The sequence below is a fragment of the Pezoporus wallicus genome, unplaced genomic scaffold, assembly GCF_028554395.1.
Source record: "Pezoporus wallicus isolate ANWC-B61680 ecotype Strahan unplaced genomic scaffold, APGP_CSIRO_Pwel_v1 contig_8143, whole genome shotgun sequence".
NCBI classification, from domain to species: Eukaryota; Metazoa; Chordata; class Aves; order Psittaciformes; family Psittacidae; genus Pezoporus; species Pezoporus wallicus.
In genome coordinates, this window is record NW_026636259.1 from 740001 (window position 1) to 759664 (window position 19664).

The 19664-nt window shown below is 48.1% G+C and overlaps 1 protein-coding gene across 3 annotated transcripts in view; it reads right to left on the reverse strand.

Moving 5' to 3' along the window:
- Window positions 1-19664, reverse strand: part of ACACA (acetyl-CoA carboxylase alpha) — a 112882-nt gene that overhangs the window by 2813 nt on the left and 90405 nt on the right. For all 3 annotated transcript variants that reach the window (XM_057399510.1, XM_057399512.1, XM_057399511.1), the window contains 7 exons: window positions 18103-18199; window positions 15445-15541; window positions 14863-14998; window positions 9469-9646; window positions 8940-9052; window positions 1551-1705; window positions 999-1169 (listed from right to left, as the gene is read on the reverse strand). In XM_057399510.1, coding sequence (XP_057255493.1) covers window positions 999-1169; window positions 1551-1705; window positions 8940-9052; window positions 9469-9646; window positions 14863-14998; window positions 15445-15541; window positions 18103-18199 — 947 coding nt within the window. The remainder of the gene's footprint in view (window positions 1-998; window positions 1170-1550; window positions 1706-8939; window positions 9053-9468; window positions 9647-14862; window positions 14999-15444; window positions 15542-18102; window positions 18200-19664) is intronic.

A 19664-nucleotide genomic window follows, 5' to 3' on the forward strand; every position in this document is an offset into this window, starting at 1 on the left:
CCTCGGGTTAGAGCTGGCACTGCCATGAGCAGCCCCAAGCACAGACCCTACTCCAGCCCCAGCCCTACCTAACACTAATAAGAAACCTCTAGCATCGTGTCTATGATTGTGTGACCGCAGTGCTGTCACCTCAACCTCAGGATTTTGCTTATTTCATTGTTTTCTCTTATTACTCATTTAAACTCCAGGTTTTGCTCCTTGCCTCTGCCCCCAGACAGGCCAGAAACGCTCCGTGCATACAAAGCGAGGCCTGTGAAGCTGCCTTCACAGTTGCAGACCTGTGCAAAGCTCGATTTACCCAAGAATCCCAAAGCTTTTAGTTTAGGAGAATATTTAATACTCTTATTAATCATTTTTAATCTGTTTGCTTTTAATTAAGAAACAGCATGATGCTTTCCTATCAACATATGCCAGGGAGCAGATTAATTGTGGCTTAAGATAACTCTCCTTGATTGGTGTAATGTATTAGCTAACGAGATGCCCGCTTCTAAAGACACTGAGACACTACCTTATAAAGCCGCTGCCCCCCAGAGACACCCCCCCCCCAGAGCCCCTCAGTGTTTGTGACTTCAAAAATAGAATCAAATCAAATCGAATCAACCACGAGCTCCGATTGGAGACCTCTGACAAAAACACCCCGAGAGCAGCGGCAGGGATCGCGGCTTCCCCGGCTGAGCACCGTTAAAGGACTCCCGGCCCCAGCGCTGGGATGAGGCCGAGGATGGCGCCGAGGGGAGCCCAGATCCGTGTCCCGGCCTCGGACGGCTCCACAGGGTGTTAACAGCACTGCATGACCCAGGGAGGACAGCCAAGGGCTCCCCTGGGCTAAGTGAGATGTGGCAATGGTGAAGGAGCACCAGGCCCTTGAGATCTGACCCCACCATCCCCAAGTTTCTGGCTCACCTCAAGTGCCTGTGGGCATGGCAAGTAAAACCCAGGCATCAAACCCAAACTCCACCTGGGAGAACCAACCCCTTGGTGAGAGCTTTCCCACTTACCTTCACTGTGCCTTCAACTTCCACAAACCACCGCCTCAGCATGGCCTGGATCTGCCCGTCGGTCAGCTCGGGATTGGCATCGTGGATCTTCTTTTTGACCACATCTTCCAGAAGAAGCCGTCTTAATCTCCAGTAGAAGAAGGTTCGGGAGGTTTTCCAGTCTAGAATATCCTGCCCAAGTGAAGAAGGAGGCAGGAGTGAGGGACGACACTTACATGGAGAATTACCTATCCCTTATTCCCACTGGCAAAACAGGCTTGCACAAGAGAAACACAAACACTCCCATGTCTGAGCTTTGAAGATTCCACCCATCGTCCCAATCAGGCCCAGAAAACGTGGGGTTTCAAATGGACATGGATCAGGTAGGGGTGCACAACACGCTGGTGTCCTGGGACCAGGACGCAGCTGGTGGGTGCAGAGGGTTTGCTCCTGTGGGAAGAGGCACTGGGGCTTGGTGATGTGTTGATGGGCTTGGTGCTGGGTTACTCTGCGTGCACCAGACTCCCCATTCCTCCCACATCAAACCCGCAGGGGCTGCCCCATGGCACTCACCGTTATGACCCCCTTCTCCTGCATGCGGCCGGGCGTGTCGTGCAGGTCAGCAAACTGCATGGCTACCTGGTGGTAGATGGGAATCAGGAATTCCTCCCGCTCCTTCAGCTTCGTCTCCAGCTCTTTCCGGTCCGTGGGGCTCAGCTCAGGGGTACCTGCAACCAGGCACAGCCACATGTGAGAGATGGGGCAAAGCAGAGGGAGCCCAGGGGGGAAGGCCACCAGCCCTGCAGAGCCCAGAGAATGGGAGTTTCCTCCGTCGGGATGAAGCCCAGACTGCATCTGGCCTGGACAAACACCAAGCATCAGCTCCCAGCAAGGCCAAGTAGAGCCACGGGTGAGGGTTCCAGCCTGGATTTCCTGCCACCAGTACTTAGGCAAGAGCTCCAAGGGAGAGCTCACCATGGAAACTCTTCCATTTAACCGCCAGCGAGCTGAGGCATCAATTAAGTGACATTTACTGGGCTTCCTCCTCAAAAAGCATAATGTCCCAACACAAAGCTCATTTAGCAGGAAACGGGGACAGTGTAAAACCACCTGCACAGCTCCAGGCTCTCCTGCAGGCTGGTTCCATCGGCATCCCTGCCTCAGCAAGCACAGACACACCGATCCTGAGCACGAGCAGCTCCTGACACAGGGCTTGGGCTCAGTGCAGGCCCTGCTCCTTCCTACTTTGCACTGCTTGTATCAAGCCATTTCCTTCCGGAGCTCCTCTTCCAAGCCAGAAGGGTTTGAACACACACACAGACATTGCCGAGCCACCGGCCAGACCCCGTTCTTTCTAAGGCATTACGTGCCTCCCAATAGAAATGCTGCCCAGCCTCAGCACTGCAAGGAAGGTTTGAATTCAGAGCAGCTGCTCTTACAACCCCCACAATCTGTGTCTATCCCCGTTTCCCTCACGGCTCCTCCGCTCCCTGGTTGGAACGGGCGCACCCCAGCCCGTCCGCTGGCGCGCAGGCAGAGCAGGCAGGCCCAGGGATGATGGAGGTGAGATTAACAAATATGTCAATGTCTATTTTCTGCTTAATTTAAAAGCAGCGTCTATAAAGATTTTTGACTTCTGAACCCTGTTCTCCTGCAAGCAAGGAGGTAACAATGAGGAGGGGGGATAAAGAGTGATTATCCCATCATCGATCGTTTGTCAGGAGCATTTCTTATTCACTGCACTATTGTACAAAGCTAAGCTCCCGATCAATCCCGTAAGCCCCCTGTACAATTAAATATCTTGGAATGGGTTTCTTTCTTCCCCACTCGGATCTCGGGGCCTCGGGGTCCGTCAGGGAGCTGGGGCTTTCTTCAGTCATCTGGTGGTAAAAGGAAGTCTCCTTCCACAAATCTCACCTGGCACGGGGGGGGAGCTAAAATATGGGATGCCTCTGCTCTAGAGGTACCTGACAGTTAATGAAACTGAAAGCTTAAATCATAGCAACGCTACCGAGCTCCGGGAACGGACAGGCTGCTAATCAATAGGGAAACAAAAGCAGCAGCTCTCTGCAAGGGGCAGAGACACCGCGATGCAGGGCAGGACACTGCGATGCGCACAGCACGCGGAGGGCTTTGGTACCCAGGTGAGACACGGTGGCGATTCAGAGGAAGGCAGAGCAGGGGTGACCTTCCCAACCTGGCAGCAGCACAAGGCACTGTCTAAGGCAGCACTCTACGTGCCATAAAACGTCACATTTGTCTTGGGCTGCAGTTTGCTCTGCAGGCTCCGAGGGCGCTGGGATCTGTTGCATGGTGCTGGTATGGTCCCTGCTCTGGCAGGAGCAGAACAGGCCACGTAAACGTCTTAATTCTGCTCTCAACACCTCTAAAGCCTCCCCACAGCGGTGAAGGCACCAAAACCTCTCCATTCTGCAGTGTCTTTACCTTTTTCTTTCCTCATCAGTAGCAAAACTGCCTTAAACAAGTTACAGAAGTGCTCTGGGAAGCACTAACACCAGGGTAAAAGGGCAAAAGCAGTGGCCAGGGCCTTGCCAAACCCCCCTGCACAAACAGACCCAGTTAAACCAACAAAACCCACTTTCAAACAGCACATAAGGAGTATTTAACCTAAAATGCTCCCAAATGCTCCCTGGAGGAAGCTGGCAGCTCCTGCCTGCCCATGTCCCCCATTGTCCCTTCCCTGGCCTATGTCCGTCTCCCCATGGGGTGATTCCAGCCTCCCCATCCCTGGCTTTGGGGGTTACAAACTCCTCCTAGTGCAGAGATGAGCTGCAGGCAGGGCACAGGGACCTGCACACACACTTTGCAGCCTGTGATGGTGGAGAGGTTTCAGTGCCCTCCCCACGCAGACAAATGCAAGAGCTGCAGCAATAAATCCCAGCGACCCCTCTCCGATGCTGAATATCCATTTGCTCTCCTCTCCAAAAGTTAAGGGGAAGCATCCCAGCAGGGAAAGCAACACCTGAACTGGTCTGATTTGTGCCCCATTAAACAGAAAGGGCTCTGAGCATCCTCTGTATGTGCATGGGGCAGAGGGAGCCGCCAGCTGCGTAGGGCCGGCACCGAGCCTGCTGCAGTGCAGGGCAGTGGGTGCTGGGATAAGGCTCCTGCAGATGGGAATGGCTGGGCAGGACCAAGAATCATGGCTCCCATAACATTTAGTAGCAAACTGGTTTTCTTCAATACAACCAGTTTAAGAGGTCAGACAAAAGGACTTCCAGAAACGCTGCTGTGGGATCCCTCTGACTGCAGAGAGCGAGGAGGCTCCGGAGTCAATGTGATCGTTTGTGGTGCCCAAGATGGTAAAATGTGGGATTTCCTCCCTCGCCCTCAGCTCACAGCCTCAGCCAAGCATTTACCTCTCCATTTTCTTGCCTTTTCCTTAAACATTCACTCAAAGACCTGTGCAAAACCCAGCATCGAAGCCTCTGACCCAACTGCTCTGAGGAGATGGATCATCAATCGCTGTGTCTTTCCAGACTTAGGGAATGGTTTGGGTTGGAAGGGACCTTAAAGCTCGTCCAGCTCCAACCCCTGCCACGGCAGGGACACCTTCCACTAGAGCAGCTTGCTCCAAGCCCCTGTGTCCAACCTGGCCTTGAACACTGCCAGGGATGGGCAACACCTGCAACTATAACCCCCACACACACCAAATTTCACCTTCTCCCCCCTCTGCCTTTAACAAAGCTCTTGCCAGGCAAAAATCCAGCCAAGGCAGCAAGAAAGGCATCAGAGTGGGGGCTGCCCAGGGACACATCGGCCACCCCAGCCCCGGGGCTGCTGCAAGGGGAGGAGGAAGGTCACCGAGAGCCCCTCACGTCCCCGCACAGAGCGGCAGCTCCGGATTGCTGCTTGTTTCTTTAAATGAGGCTGCTTGTAATTGCTTCACTAAATATTCAGCAGGATTTATGTTGTAAAGGTGCAATAGGAAACAGCAGCGAAGGTCACACATGCCCGTGACATGAGCTTGAAATATCCTTGTACGACTGCACCGTGGGATGTTCTGCCCTGGTCTTTCCACCTCTGTGCTCCTGAGACCTCACACTGGATCACAGCAAAGGGAGAGGGATGCAACGCCAAAACATCCCTATTATGGGAGGAATGCAAGATGCCAGTGCCAGGAGGGAGCTGACAGAAAGCAGCGCTTGCTCTCCTAGACTCATGATAGGGAATTAACAACAATTTAAATGCAGCAGCACTTGCATACAGAAGCAGTTACTGGGAATCAGCATCTATGAGAAGACAAAGTTACAACCGCGCCGCCCGCGCTGGTCCAAGACGCAGTGAGCGATGGGATCGCAGCAGCAGCATCCTTCTTGCTTGTTGCTCAAGAGGACAACCAGCATTTTGATTAATTACAACACTGAACAAACCAACACCCCCAAACCCAGAACCACTGGGCTTGAGAGACGCAATTTAACTTTCCATGCTAAAGCCTGGAAGGAGGCAGGATAGGATGGAAGAGCTCAGGCACTCAAGAAAAGAGGCTTGGCCCCAGGTCACCAGCAAAGTCCTTGCCCTGCGGTACAGTCAGATCATAGGATCAGCCAGAGGATATTCCCCCTATTACAACATGTATCAAGTGATGAACAGTTGCTTCCCTTTACTATGAGATAAATACCCAACAGGAGGAATATAGAAATGTAAAATCCAACCCTGCTCTAACCAGAGCTGTTTTGCCATTCTTTCCCTTCCCATTCCCCCCATCTGTGGCACGCATTCCACTGTGCCATGCCCAGAATCCCCATGACAAAGCTGATTTTCATTCTGCTTCCCCACATTTCACTCTAATTGTAATAAAGAAATAACATGGAATCTCTGTATTCCTAACCACAGCCTGAACCCTTTCTAGGTGATTTCTAGGCAACCACTGCTCCCCTTGCACATGGAGCCGTGCTCGTGGGCAGGACCAGGGCTCTCCTTCCCTCCCTTGCCCTCTGCTCCTCGCTGTTTGCTGGTTTGTAATAGCACAGCTCCTGAGTGACATTCTAACAAAACATGGGGCTAATAAAACATCGCAGCGACCGCGCCGGAGAATTGATAATGAACAGATTTATGTCAAATTATTCAATATCTGCCAGCCTTCCCTGCTCTCACACTCCTCAAGTGCAAGTCCAGCCCCGGCATCTCCAGATGCCTGCAACGAGACCACTGTCGCCCCCATCTCCCCACTGCTCTCCGCACGATGTAGAGCATCTCCCTCTCCCCTGCTCTTCAGCAGCTCCAGGGAGGGATGACAGCCACTCAGGGGTTAAAGAGAGGCAGTGAACCCCCAGCTAATGAGTAAGAATTCAGCAGGCAGTGTAAGATAAATGGAGCTTTCTCTGCTTCTGCTGGAGTCAGCATGAACTGCGGCCCTGCGGCTTGTTTGTGGCAAATGGAGTGCGCGAAATATCAAAGGGCAGTGATCCAGAAGAAGACCGACTTTGACAAATTTTAAATTGGCCAGAAAGAAAACCAGCAAAAAAAAAAAATATAAAAAAAAAAATAAATTATGCAATTCCCTGTGTCCTGCAATCCCTGCTATGGCACCGAATTAGTGGCAAAACAACTGCAATGATCACCCGACGTTGGGAGCAATTACGATCCATCTAAGGGAGATGCTTATCAGTGACTGAAGCTTTTAGAGCTCTGGGTATGTACAGTTGTAAGTGACTTGCTCTGGTGTTGCAGTCATTTTAATTAAAGTCTATGGAGTTTGCTGGGAGTAATTACCCTGTAGAGGAAGAGGGGGAAAAAACTCCCTGAGCAGGCTCCTGCCTCCTCACACAGCGCTGGGTTGGATTTGTGGGGCTGGATTTGGAGACTGGGGACAGAAAAGCATCTCCCCTCTTTCTCCCTGTGTTCTTTTCCAGTGATGCTGGTGCAGGTCCCATGGTGTGACTCAAGGGTGCTCTGCAGGTGTCCTGCACCCACCCTGGGTGGCAGACCCCATGGAGGGGTAACCCAATAGTGAATTGGTGCGAGGCTCTGTTCCCCCCTTCCTCTACCGCTCCAGCAGTTGAACACCATCAGCCCTCTTTGTGTCCACAGCCAGTGATTGCTCCTGGGAAAGGACTCACGGGGCAGTCCCCGCACACAAGACACTGTTTTGATGCAGAAGCAATAGGTTGGTTTGTGCTTTTTATGGTGGGTGAAGGTAAATACTCTCAGCAGCAGTGCTCCCGCTGTAGTGCCATTTATCTGCATGGACTGGAGCTGACTGCTCAGCACACTGCCTGCTCTAACCACACATCTGATTTGGAGCCTAGATCACCAGAGAGGCAGCTCCCCTGTGTTGGGCACGGAGGTGTAGCTGAGTCCTGACTGCATGGAACTCCACTTTAAACAGCCCTGACACTGCAAAGCATGAAACACCTTTGGAAAGCAATTGCTGGGACCCTGTGCTGGGTCTTAGCAATGCAGTGTGCTCACACTATCTGTTTAATGTAGGTTAAAAGTGAGGTTTGGTGAAATGAAGTCTCCTTGCTGCAACTACAAACATTAAACCTGGGTTTTCATTCCAACAGACACAAGCAGGTGGAACACCACATCCATCCTTTTGGGTACCTGCATCCTCCATGTCTCGCAGTAACACAGAGCGTACACAAGCAAGACCTGAACTCACATAAAACTGCTGCCTTGTGCTGGTCTGCAAACTCCTGCTAACCCTGCTTCCTGCCCGGAAAGCAATTGGCACAGGGAGAGAAAACAAAGGTGTCAAACACTGTCATTAAAAAAAGAGAGGAAAATATCTTTGATGCTATCAAAGACCTCAGTAAGAGCCTGGTGTTCAGCAAACAGCCTCATTCCCAACACTCCCCACACCCCTCACAATTACTATTCTCTTCCCAAGGCATATCAGAATGGTTGTTTGCTGTATAAGTTGTTGCACTGCCATAAATTAAAAAAAGCCCAATAATAAAATGTAACTGCAGCAATAGCCACGATTTATCAGTCATTTGCAGAACAGTTTTCCTCCTGAAGGATCCCAAAAGGCTTTATAAATTCAAACCATACCCACATAGCAGGCTTCTTCCACTGCTGAAATGGAGTCAATTTTGGAGGTAAAAAGAGGCTCTGCAAGATTATGCTCTTATAGTAAGAGCTAGTAAAGAACTATTTAAAGAGTCTATTCCCCTGAGAGAGCACATATCTGATATTAAGTGCATTTTGCTGAACACTCTCTATTTGGGGCTGTTGGGTATATACCAGGTGCTGGGATCATTTGGAGCAGAGCACAGTGATCCCACACAGGCAGCGATGTGCCAGTCACTGAGCACTGCACATCACCCGGGTGCTACTGAGGAGGGGAAGAGGATGTTTTATTCTCTTACAACTCAAGAGCAGACAGACATCATCACTCGAAACCACCTCAGACACACAGCAATAGTGCAGCAGCCCAAAATGTCTTTGGCTGGATTCTTAGTTATGCCAAATGCAACAGCACCACAATACCACATTAGCCTGTGGCAGGGGGTTGGAAGGAAATGAGCTTTAAGGTCCCTTCCAACACAGAACAGTCTGTGATTCAATGATTCTATGAAATGAGGCCAGCAGAAAGGTTGGCCCACGAGCTTTTAGTGAGCTGAGCAATTGCTCAGATAGAAACTAGACTGGAGCATCTGTTGTAAGACCCGTTCCATTAAAAAAAGGAATCAGTTCAACAAGACATCACGTTACACACAGCCTCAGCATGCTAAACACACATGGAACCAGGGAATGGTTTGGGTTGGAAGGGACCTTAAAGCTCCTCCAGCTCCAACCCTGCCATGGGCAGGGACACCTTCCACTAGAGCAGCTTGCTCCAAGCCCCTGTGTCCAACCTGGCCTTGAACACTGCCAGGGATGGGGCAGCCACAACTTCTCTGGGCACCCTGTGCCAGCGCCTCAGCACCCTCACAGGGAAGAGCTTCTGCCTCAGAGCTCATCTCAGTCTCCCCTCTGGCAGCACGGACGTACCCAGCCGCTCTGCCAGGCGCATGTAGACGGGGTCCACTCGCCTCATGGTCTTCACCAGATCCTTCCTCCGGAACTTGATTTCTACCGTCCCCTCGGGCTCCAGGATTCCTCCTCTGATCAGCGAGGGGAAAAGAGAAAAGAAAGGCACTTTCAGGTCATCAGACAAGGGGAAACACGCAATGGAATGGTTCAATGCTGGCTAGAAAGTGTGCAAGAAAAGAAGAGGGGAGGGAGACAAAACAAAGAGAAAGAGAGAAGAAAGAATCTTAGCTGTTATTTATCCAACGCACCAAATACACAGGAGGACACAGAAGCACGCCCACTCAACAAGCAATGCTCTCTGGCTGTATCATTTCAGACCACAGGTTTCTCACTTCTTTTGAACAGAGAAGGAGGCAAGGGCAGAGGTTACAACTGGAAAGTGGCCAGGTCCTTCTAGCAATGAACTGCCACATTCTTAATGGAGAGCTTCTCACCCAGCCAGGGAGGGATGCTGCAAGGCAGGAGGTGCTGGAGGGAGCTGCCATACCTGCTCTCCCGGTCCGCATACATCTCCATGTGACGGGGGTTGATGGTGGGGTCAATGACAGCCCAGGAGCCTCCCCTCAGCTCTGCTTGAGGTGGGATGTAAATCAGCACAGGCTGATGGTACTCTCTGAGGCCGTCCACGATGTAGGCACCAAACTTGAGCACTTGGTCATACATGTCTGCAGGAGAAGGACATGGAGTTTGGAGTCAGCCCTACCCTGCTGGTCAAACCAGGAAAGAAATAGTTATTGAGCTCTTCTATCCACCTCCTCCTACAACACTGCAGGATCCAGGTGTCCTTACTGGACCTGGGCAAGACTTACTGCCTTCGTGTAGAGTATATGGCACATTTTGTGGCACCAGACCTTTTACATATCTTTATACAAATGAAGCGTGTGGGGAGGGCTGTGATTCCTCTCTTCTTGCATTAGAATTTGTTTAAGGCATTTTGCTCCAGCTTAATAAGAACTCCTCTGTGTAAAGACAGTGCACTGAAAATATCAGCCCCAGAGGTGATTTAAATAAAAGAGACAAAAAGGAAGGCAAAAGAATTTGTGTGAGATGATATAGTTTATAATGGATGTAGTTTGTAATGAAAACAGGCACCCTTGAATATATATATATTTTGTTACACATAATTATATAGAGAATATCAAATCAAATATACAAGAAACGAAAAATACTTATTAGGATCATCTAGTCCATCTCTTTGCTCACACAGGACCATATCCTACCTTTCTTTCCCAGTGCTTTTTAAAGCGTTCATTCAGAAATCCCAAACACTAAATCTACTACTTCTTCAGGGGCATATCCACAGCCAAACAGATGAAGTTTCCCTCAGTATTCAACCAAACTTCTCACCCTTCCCCATCCCCATTCATTTCACATTACTCCTCCTCCCATCACCCTACATAACCTCTCCATTCCTCTGGGTTTGCTATAAATAGCAGTAGGCTTTTCAGTGGGGTTTTTTCCCTTAGACACACTATAGGTGTTCATTTCTCACATCTCCCAGGCCTGTGTTTTCAATCCCCTTCATCATGTTTGTTCTCTGCTCAGCATCTCCCAGTTTACCTCATTTTTGGGGCATTAAAATACCACTGCACAAAGCAAACAAACCAAACATGCTGCATGTATGTACCACACACGCAGGCTGGCCATCAGTGTTACATCACCGAGACAATTCCATACATCTAAAATCCTTCATCACTTGAGAAAACCATCATTTCTGGCAAGAAAGAGACTCCAGCAAGGTCCCCTTGTCCTTTAACCCTCACTTTAATGTTAAGCATTAATATGAGCATAATTAAGCACTTAATTCTTTGGGAAATACACACAGTTTTATATACTACACACAGTAACATACATAGAGCAAGTGAGAGGTGTATATAAACTGTGTGCAGATGCATACATAAAGTGTGTGTGCATATACATATTAGATGTATGAAAGCACCATAGGCACTGATGTGACCTCTCCAGTTCATTTCCAAGGTCACTGTCCGAGTACCCAACAAAAGGAAGCCCGTGTTACTTAAGGAATGTCAAATGCTGATGAAGAAAAGAACAAATTACTGCCTCCAATTGTCACTGAACATCAATCCTGGCAGAGACAGTGGGGACTGAGAACCAAACAAACCTCCCAACCTTTTCCTTTTGTCCTGGGTGAAGAAGAAAAGGCCTCAAAAGGGGTGATAAATTTATTACTAATTATACAATTATTTTATTATGTAGTGCTAGTAATAAAGTACTTCAAGTACTTTCAGCTAATTCCAGTGTTAAGAAAATAATTGCTTGATTCAAATTATTTTAACGGAATTAATTCTTTACTAGACATTTTTTACTAGTGCTACATAATAAAATAATTGTGTAATTAGCAATACATTTGTCACTCCTGCCAAGGGTATATATTTTACCCAGGTTAAGAGTAGAAGAAAAGCACCACTCCTTGTTTGAAGGAGGCAGAGAGGGAGGAGGAGCATCTGAGAGGACGAACTCGATGCTTTCCATGCACAGCTCCAAATCTCTTCCAGGTTTACCTGGCATTGGCAAGGTCAGGGAAGTCTTTCTGTGCCCACAGTACCTTCAGGATTGGACTTTCAAAGCTATCCAGCAGCTATGTGGGTCTGTGCACAGTTACTCCTTTGGGGATACTGCACCACAGCACTTCCCAAAGCCTTAGTTAATATTTTATATATGTATTTATGCCAACCATGGCCTTCTGCACACTTGAAACCTCTGCTGAGGTCCTGGCCCTGCTGCTGCACTCCTGAGCTACAGATACACCTCAATACTTCCACACCTGTCTGCAGGGCATCTCTCCTTATGGTAAGTGCTGCCACCACGAACACCAAGTCCTGCTCAAATAAGAAAAAGACAATGAACTGAAGGGTCCCTGCAGTGCCACATGCAGCTCCAGGCCATGGAACCTGCTGAGCTCCAGAGATGAGCCAAGGGGAACTGAGTGCCCACAAGCTAAGGAGGGTTCCTGCTCTTGTGCAGGGGTCTCTCCTCCCCTCATCCCAACTGTACAATCTGCCTACACTTACCACTTCAGCAAAGTGGGGACTCCTAAAGAATGCCTTGGTAGGTGCAGCTTGATAAACTGTTAGTACTGTAACTGATACACTATGTTTGAAACAAAACCCAAGCACTTCCATCCTCATCTCCACAGCAAAGAACTCCACACACATTTTAGGCACAGGCTGCTCTTGCAAGGAAGTGGCTTATGTTGAGACTGGAAAAATGAAACACACTATTTCTGAGCCAAATTTAATTCTTGTGTTCATTTAAACCTCATATAACAAGCCACCTGCAACACAAAAATGCTGCAGGAGTCCTTGAGGAAGAGCAGGGGTGTCTGGTTCCCAGCACCCGTTCCCATTCCCTGCCTGCCTGCTCAGCTGCAGCGTGCATCCGCGTCTACAACACACAGACGTGAGAGCTGCTGGAAGCTGTTATCATCACACTGGATGTGTAAATATTGGCCGTGGGATGCATCAAGCATGCTAGAGAGGCTGCAGACAGCTTTCTGCATCTCCATTGCGTCGGGCAGCGTGCCCTGAACCTCCAAAGCTGGAACGGATCTCATCAGCTTGGCTGGATTATCCGATAGGACCTGAAGGTAAACACCAGGCACATATTGGCTGCAGACACATAATGTCCCTCCTAAACCCATTAGGTACAAGCAATACCACCATTCAACAGCCAGGTAATCAGAGATTTAAACCAGCCTTTTCATTCTGCTGCATCTATTATATACAGATAGATATTTATTGTTATTTATAACCTGTCCCAGGCCAAAAAAAAATCAGTAAAACATGAAAAACCAACTGCGAGTGACCCTGTAGCACAAGCTGCAGTTTAATGTCGTGGGGATTTGCATGCTATCAAACTATTCATGCTATCAAACTATTCATGCCATCAAACTATTCATGCCGAGCCCAAGACCCTGGTGCTAATTTCCAGTGAATTTCACGCTTGATGTCTCCCCGTCGTGGGTCACTGCCGGTTCGCCTAAATAAACCCCTTCCAAATGGCTCCTCCACCTAAAGATTCCAGCCAGTGCTTATAATTTAATTTTGCATTATGCTGAAGAGCCTTCTGGCCAGAGAGAGCTCGTTGGGGAAACCACCACCACCCTTGTGAGCCGCCTTTATTGATGTTAGTTAGTTACTTATTTGATGGCTTGAATTAGACCTCCCAGGCCGACCAGGGAAGAGGGTTGATTTTTCTGTTTCTCTCTTTTTTCCCCCCCTCTCCCCCTCCACTAATGTCAATTTTCAGCATAGCAAGAGCTGTCTCTAATCTTTTCCTACTCATTACACACAATTTTGGAGTCATTTTACCCACAGTGCAGTCGGCTCCTGGCAGTGTGTTTGTGTGCACTGAGGGGTGGCATAATTGTTTATTTTCCCTCCCTGCATAATCCCCAGCCAGCACTGAAACCAAACCTGCAAACAACTCCCCAAGGAGCACCAGGAGCAGCAGCAGCAACCTGCACTTGCTGTGCCAGCCCCAACAGCAACCCAGAGGCAGGAGAACACAAGGACCAACGTGCAAACTACAATGGGTCCTCCTTCTCCTCCCAGTTTGGCTGGAACGTGAAGGATACACAATATAAGTATTGGCAATCCTTGTAGTGCCTTTTCCACCTTGGGTTTCTGGTCTCAACTCTAAAGCTAAGCTCAGTTTATAGAGTTCACAGAGGAACCCAGCCAAGGGCACTGTCAAAGCTGACAAAACTTAGTAAAACAAAATGATACTTAACCAACCCTTGGCAAAGTTACATCAACAGCTTCCCCCTAAGCTGTGCAGTAAGGAAAGCAAGTCACAAAGGGAGTACAGCAGCAGCACATGGAGCAGAAACCAGCCTGAAAGGTAACAGGTATTTTCCAGAGGAAAGAATTTTGCCATCTTCCATCTTTGCAGCTGCAAACTCAATGGCATTGCTTTCTGCAGCTTCTGCCTTTGCCACCCTGTGAGCCTGTCCGGAGCAGGAACTCTCACCGTGATAGTGCATCTCTAACTCCTGTGTTGGTAACTGCCACGTGCAGTAAGAGGCTGTAATCTTTTACTTATTTAGATTTTATAGTATCAATCTCCCATTCTTGGCACTTCACGACATTTAAAGCAGCAATGTGGTACAAAATGTAACTGCTGGTACATTAACTGAGCAGTTATAGCTGCTCACTTCCTCTGAACATCACCACCACCAAGAGAGTGAGCTGGGAGACAGTCCTTGATAGGACAACATTACTGTGGGAAGAATCATCAGTGAGACAGTGTTGACAGAAGATACCTGTACATTTTTGATAGGCAATGCTGTTGGCTTCCCCAGCCCCACGTTTAAGCTGAGGCAGAAGGATATAAAGCTTTTTGAGCAGAAGGGGTTTCCTGAGATTAGTGTTTAACTAACCCAGGTTGGCAGCTGTAAATTCTGTTAGCAACTACACCACTGTTAACATCCAATTACCGGTTCTCACTGCAGATGAGACTTGCCTGGACTCAATCTTCACAGTCTTTTCCAATCTAAATGATTTTATGATTCTACAATTCTATGATCTTGCCAGTTCCTGTAACTGTGTATGAGCTTATATATAAAAATACAGTTGCGCTGCATCTTTTGGGTAGAACTTGATACCAATTTGCACCTTGTATAGTCTGCGTTATTCCTGCTACATGCCTATTAAAGACAAGACACACATGGAGAGGAGAGGAATGAAAACCTTGGTCACCACACCTACTGCTGCATGGTATGTCCCTTTGCTCTGCAAGTTCACAGGTACAAGCTGTCATCACAGCTAAGCCACAGCAGGGAACAGCAGAAGTTTCCTGGCCAGTGAAAGACAGCCCACACTAAGGACCACACCAAAAGGGGATCCAAACTGATGGTTACCTTTCATCCCACCAGAGAAGCCTCTCCAGTTTGCAAAGACCATCAAGGGCAGCCCTTCTCTGTTGAAGTCATTGATAGCCTGTGCAGTCTTGAAGGCAGAGTCAGGGAACCACACCTGACCAGCCTGCTGGATTATCTGTTGGGAATGGAAGAAGACTGGTAAGCCTTGAGATACATTCATGTAAGAGTTAGCATAAAACCACAGAAATAGATAGAACAAGAGCAATGGAATTAGCAATGAGGAGCACGAAATGGTTGGGATCTGCTTTCCCACAGAAAAATCAGGACAATCCTTTTCTCACCACATCATTTAAGGCCAGGCTGGATGAGGCTTTGAGGAACCTGGTCTAGTGGAAGGTGTCCCTGCCTGGGGCAGGGGATTGGAATTACACAGACTAAGGGAAGCAGGACTGTTGGGGAATGGGCCTCCTGTCCAATCACTCTTCCCAGCAACTACCAGGCATCAGCACCTTATCAAGGAACACCTGTACTTTCTGCCCCACATTTGGGGGTGAAAAATCCCATCAAGGCAAGGGCCCTTTCCCCGAGGACAAAGAAGCCCTGAGCACACATTCAACCCACCTTGGCCTCCGAGTCCAGGTTTGCAGGATCTGCAGGGATGCTGAGCTCCACCGTCCTTGTTTCTACGGCAACAACTCCTACAGGTATTCCTCCCAGCCTGGGCACGAGCAACACAAATCAAACCTCAGATTTCAACACGTTATTTCTGATTTGCACATCGAATACACAAGAGAGACAAGGGATGGAAGCAAACGGTGGGAGCAGCATTCCCTCCTCTTTGAAGAGTTTAGGCATGTGGCTGGAGAATTCCAGAGCAGAAGTCACAGTTCTCAAAGCAAAATCTAGCTCTAAAAACTAGGACATAACTCACCAAAAATTCAACAGAATGAAGCAAAGCCTGAAGTTTGAATGATACCACTGCATCTTCACCACCCTTCACCTGACACTGACACCCTTGACCATGAGAAACAAGCATGAAGACCCCAGCCTTCCCAGGCTCTGCTTTCCCAAGAGCTGTCAGCTGAAGAAGCACATCTGCAGGCTGCATGTCTATGCAATGCTGATGTCTCAGCCACCCTAAACCTGCTCTGCTTACAAAAACTCCCTTTCCCAAGTGGTTAGGGTGAAAGGTGGGGACAAGGTTTGGGTTTGCCCTTCTGCTGTGGGATGCTGCAGGGGTGGCAAGGGTGCAGTGACACCGAGGAGGATTCTCAGCTCTGCTTTCACTGTATCTAACAGCTCCTGCAGACAAAGAGCATCTTTTGCTTGTGCTGACAAGTGCTTACTCCCAGGCCGGGAGTCCCAGCAGAGCCAACACTCTCTGCTCAACCACCCCAAGCTGGATGACACGGCTGCAGGCAGAGAGAGTGACAAGGCCCATGTGCACATGGGGGTTGAAAATATTCCCATTCACTATGATTAAGAGTCTGCCTAGAAACCCGTAATTGCAGAAGCCGTCTTAAATCGGTAACTTATAACTTCCATATTAGGGCCCATGTGACCTAATAAAGAACATCTTTATCCAAGTATTACAGTTATTTATTGAACTTGAAAACAGCTCAAAACAACTTCTGTTTTCCATAATACTTCATATAAATTTTATCAGGCTAGCACATGAAGATGCTACATCTTGTTTTATAGTGTGTCCCTGGACAAGTTGCCATAGAATAATAAAAGACAATTTACAGCCACCAGCACACATATTCCAAACATACATACAAAAGATGAGTTTTGGCAGCACTTACAGTAACAATCCCAGAGGAATACACTCAGATTTGTTTTTTTTTCAAATGCCACTGCTTTTGAAAGAAGTGGGTTTCATTTGTTATATATACTTGTTATGTGAGAGTCCATTCAAAGCAACTTGGAATTAGTCAGAAGAAAGGAAGGTGAGAATGGGCCTTCCAGCTTTACCAAATCATTGATTTCCCCTCATTCCCCAGCACACTGCTTAGCATAAAAGCCTTTAAATAATTATAGGACCTTGTGAGATAAAACTTTAGTTCACATGGTAGATAAAAATACCAAAGTGTATCAAAAGGTGGCATGACATCCCAAATTCTGGGGCCACGTGTGCTACCATCATAACAGAGATAAGAAGCAGCACTGGCTCATGGTGATGCACCCTGGTCAGAGCCTCAGTGTGCTCTGTGTTCCCGGAGCAGTGGTGTCTTTCCCTGTCCCCCTGCTCTGGCAACCAAACACAGCATCACCAGGGACACCCTGGTGCTACGGCCAGTCCTTGAGTCACCGATTTGGTGAGGCTTGAGGTTGATGGAGTCAGCCCCCAGGGGTGGCCACTGGAATTCCAGAAGGAATTCCACCGGTATCAGGTGCTGTGGCTCTGGATTGTTGGTACTGTGATACTGACAGTGCGGGAGGTGAAAGAAATACACGGTTTTTCTTTAATGCAGACTTCTGCTGGGAACTAAGGCCCTCTGAACACCCATCATGCACAGGCACGACTGTATCTCATCGAGTGTAACACCTGCAGCCTCCAGGATCCCATTCACACATTTCAGGGGTTTTTTCTTCCCTCTCACTTGCTTGCAAAGAAGGAAAAAACCAAAAGGCTGACAATTAACCAAAGCCACTGACATCAGTGAGGAGCTGGGAGCTGCTGGAGGCAAGAGGATGAAGCTCTGTCTTGAGAGGAGAGCTGCCGGTAGCCTGAGGAGTGACAAAGAATAAGGATGCTGCATCTGGACAGCTCAAGCACTTCTATTGGAAACTCGAGGGAGATAAATGTACTCCTTCAGAACGGCTTTACTCTGAGAGGAAGCAGACAATCAGATCAGGAAACTCACAGTGCCATTAGAGGGGGTCAAAAAACTAAAGCAGCAGCTAGCAAAGAGGTGGCTGAGGGGGTTTTGAGCTCAGCTCTGATCTGCATCCTCTCAAAACACAGGATCCTTTATCCAGGCTTCTGCTTCCTGCCAGCTCTGAGATCACAGATGAGCAACACTGAGAATGATCCACACTGGAAATGTTTCCAAGGCACAGATCTAAACTCTAGGCCATGGGGAACAGTTTAGAATCCTGCAGCAGAGCCACTTGGCAGCAAGGTGAGGGGAAAGGACTCCCTTTGGGGAATATCCTGTTCAAGTAATGACTTATTTTCACCTACAGCCATCAACTTCCAAAGGATGGCCCAGAAAAATGCAAAACACAACAAAAACTTGATTTCTAAAGACATCTAAAACACCCCTTAGCATTTACCTGGCTCTACCAACCACTACTGTCTGTGCCCAGGGCTGCATGATCTCCAGGAAGGAGCCATTGTCAAAGAAACCACTCAGCCACTGTCCTTTTTGACCTAAAGGGAAGGGAACAGAAATGGAAATATCAGGGGAGGGAAGCAAACAAGAGACAATATCAAAGCAGCAACTGAAACTTGCTTGGAAATGCCAACTGGAGGAGGCAGCACCATCTCTTTATTTATTTATTTTTAAATAGATTATAATATAAGGGAACATTAGACAGCTGAGCATTTGTCTGCCTTCAGCCATCATGTCTTTATTTCATTTGCTAGCCTGCATAAAGACAGTAATTTATCAGCAAAAGCATCATTTATTGTTAAACGATGGGGTTCGGATAGCAGAGGGACTTCACATGCCTTTAAATAAATAACTGTTTTTTTCAAGACACTGCAAACATTTGTCAAAAGGCAGTAAAGTCATTAAAGATGTCTTTCAAAATGCTTATTTCTATTTGGGAACTTTTCTCACATTTTTTCCTCTTGATTCTGCCTCATCTTTCCTTTAAAGAAGGAACGCTGAAGAAATCCAGGAACTAGACATAAAAACTCCTGTGGTGTTTTAAAACCAGACCACACACCTGAGCATGTTTCCCATGCTTCTTTTAGGAAGTCTGGTATGAAATATTCCAATATCAAAAGCCTCCTTGCTCCACAGAAGACACCAGCTGATGCACCTCTCCCTGAACTCAAGGATGCTTTGGGAGTCAGCATCCTGGAGCAGACCATCTGCTCCCAGACCTGTTCTTTTGCAACTTCCTAATGCTTGAGAGAAATCAAGCTGCTCCTGAAGAGGACGTTATCAAATGACTTGTCTCATACGTCAGCTTCTACCCTGAAGTCTGAGGCCTCGAATACCCTGATCATGTTAACCATGCACTAGGATTATTTGCCCTTTGTAAAGCCAGTGCAGTATCAGACTTGGGGTTCCTCCTGCACAACAAACTCCAATATATTGCCAATACCTCTATGATGTTCAAGGTCTTTTCCAGCCTAGTTGATTCTATGATTTGACGATCCCCCTGTGCAAGAACATACCTGTTCACTAACAATCCACACGTATTCCTGCAGATAGAACTCTTGGGATGACACTTACAAAGACACTATGAAGGAGTTAAGCCTCACTATGCTGACCTGTGCAGTGCACGGCAGGCAGAAACACCATGGCAGGAAGGTTTCCCAATATTTCAGCTCGGCCCCTGCTCCAATGAACAGGTAAGGCCACGATGAAGAGCTTTTATTTGGGCTGACTGCTGATGCTGGGCTGGGGAGTGACAAATCAGATGTGCAGACAGCTCCGTGCAGTCTGTATAAGCTGAACAGCCCAATGTCAGGGCATTGAGCTACTCTACCCACCCACACAACTACAGAAATCACAACTCTCTGAGGCACCTGCTTCACGAAGCTCAGCAAAACACATTAACCACCTCCCCCCAGAATCCCTCCTAGCTTCATCCCTTGGCACACAGCTTCCGAGGAATGCTTTCATCTGAACAAGCACCTCTGCTTCTGCAAACCCAAGTCC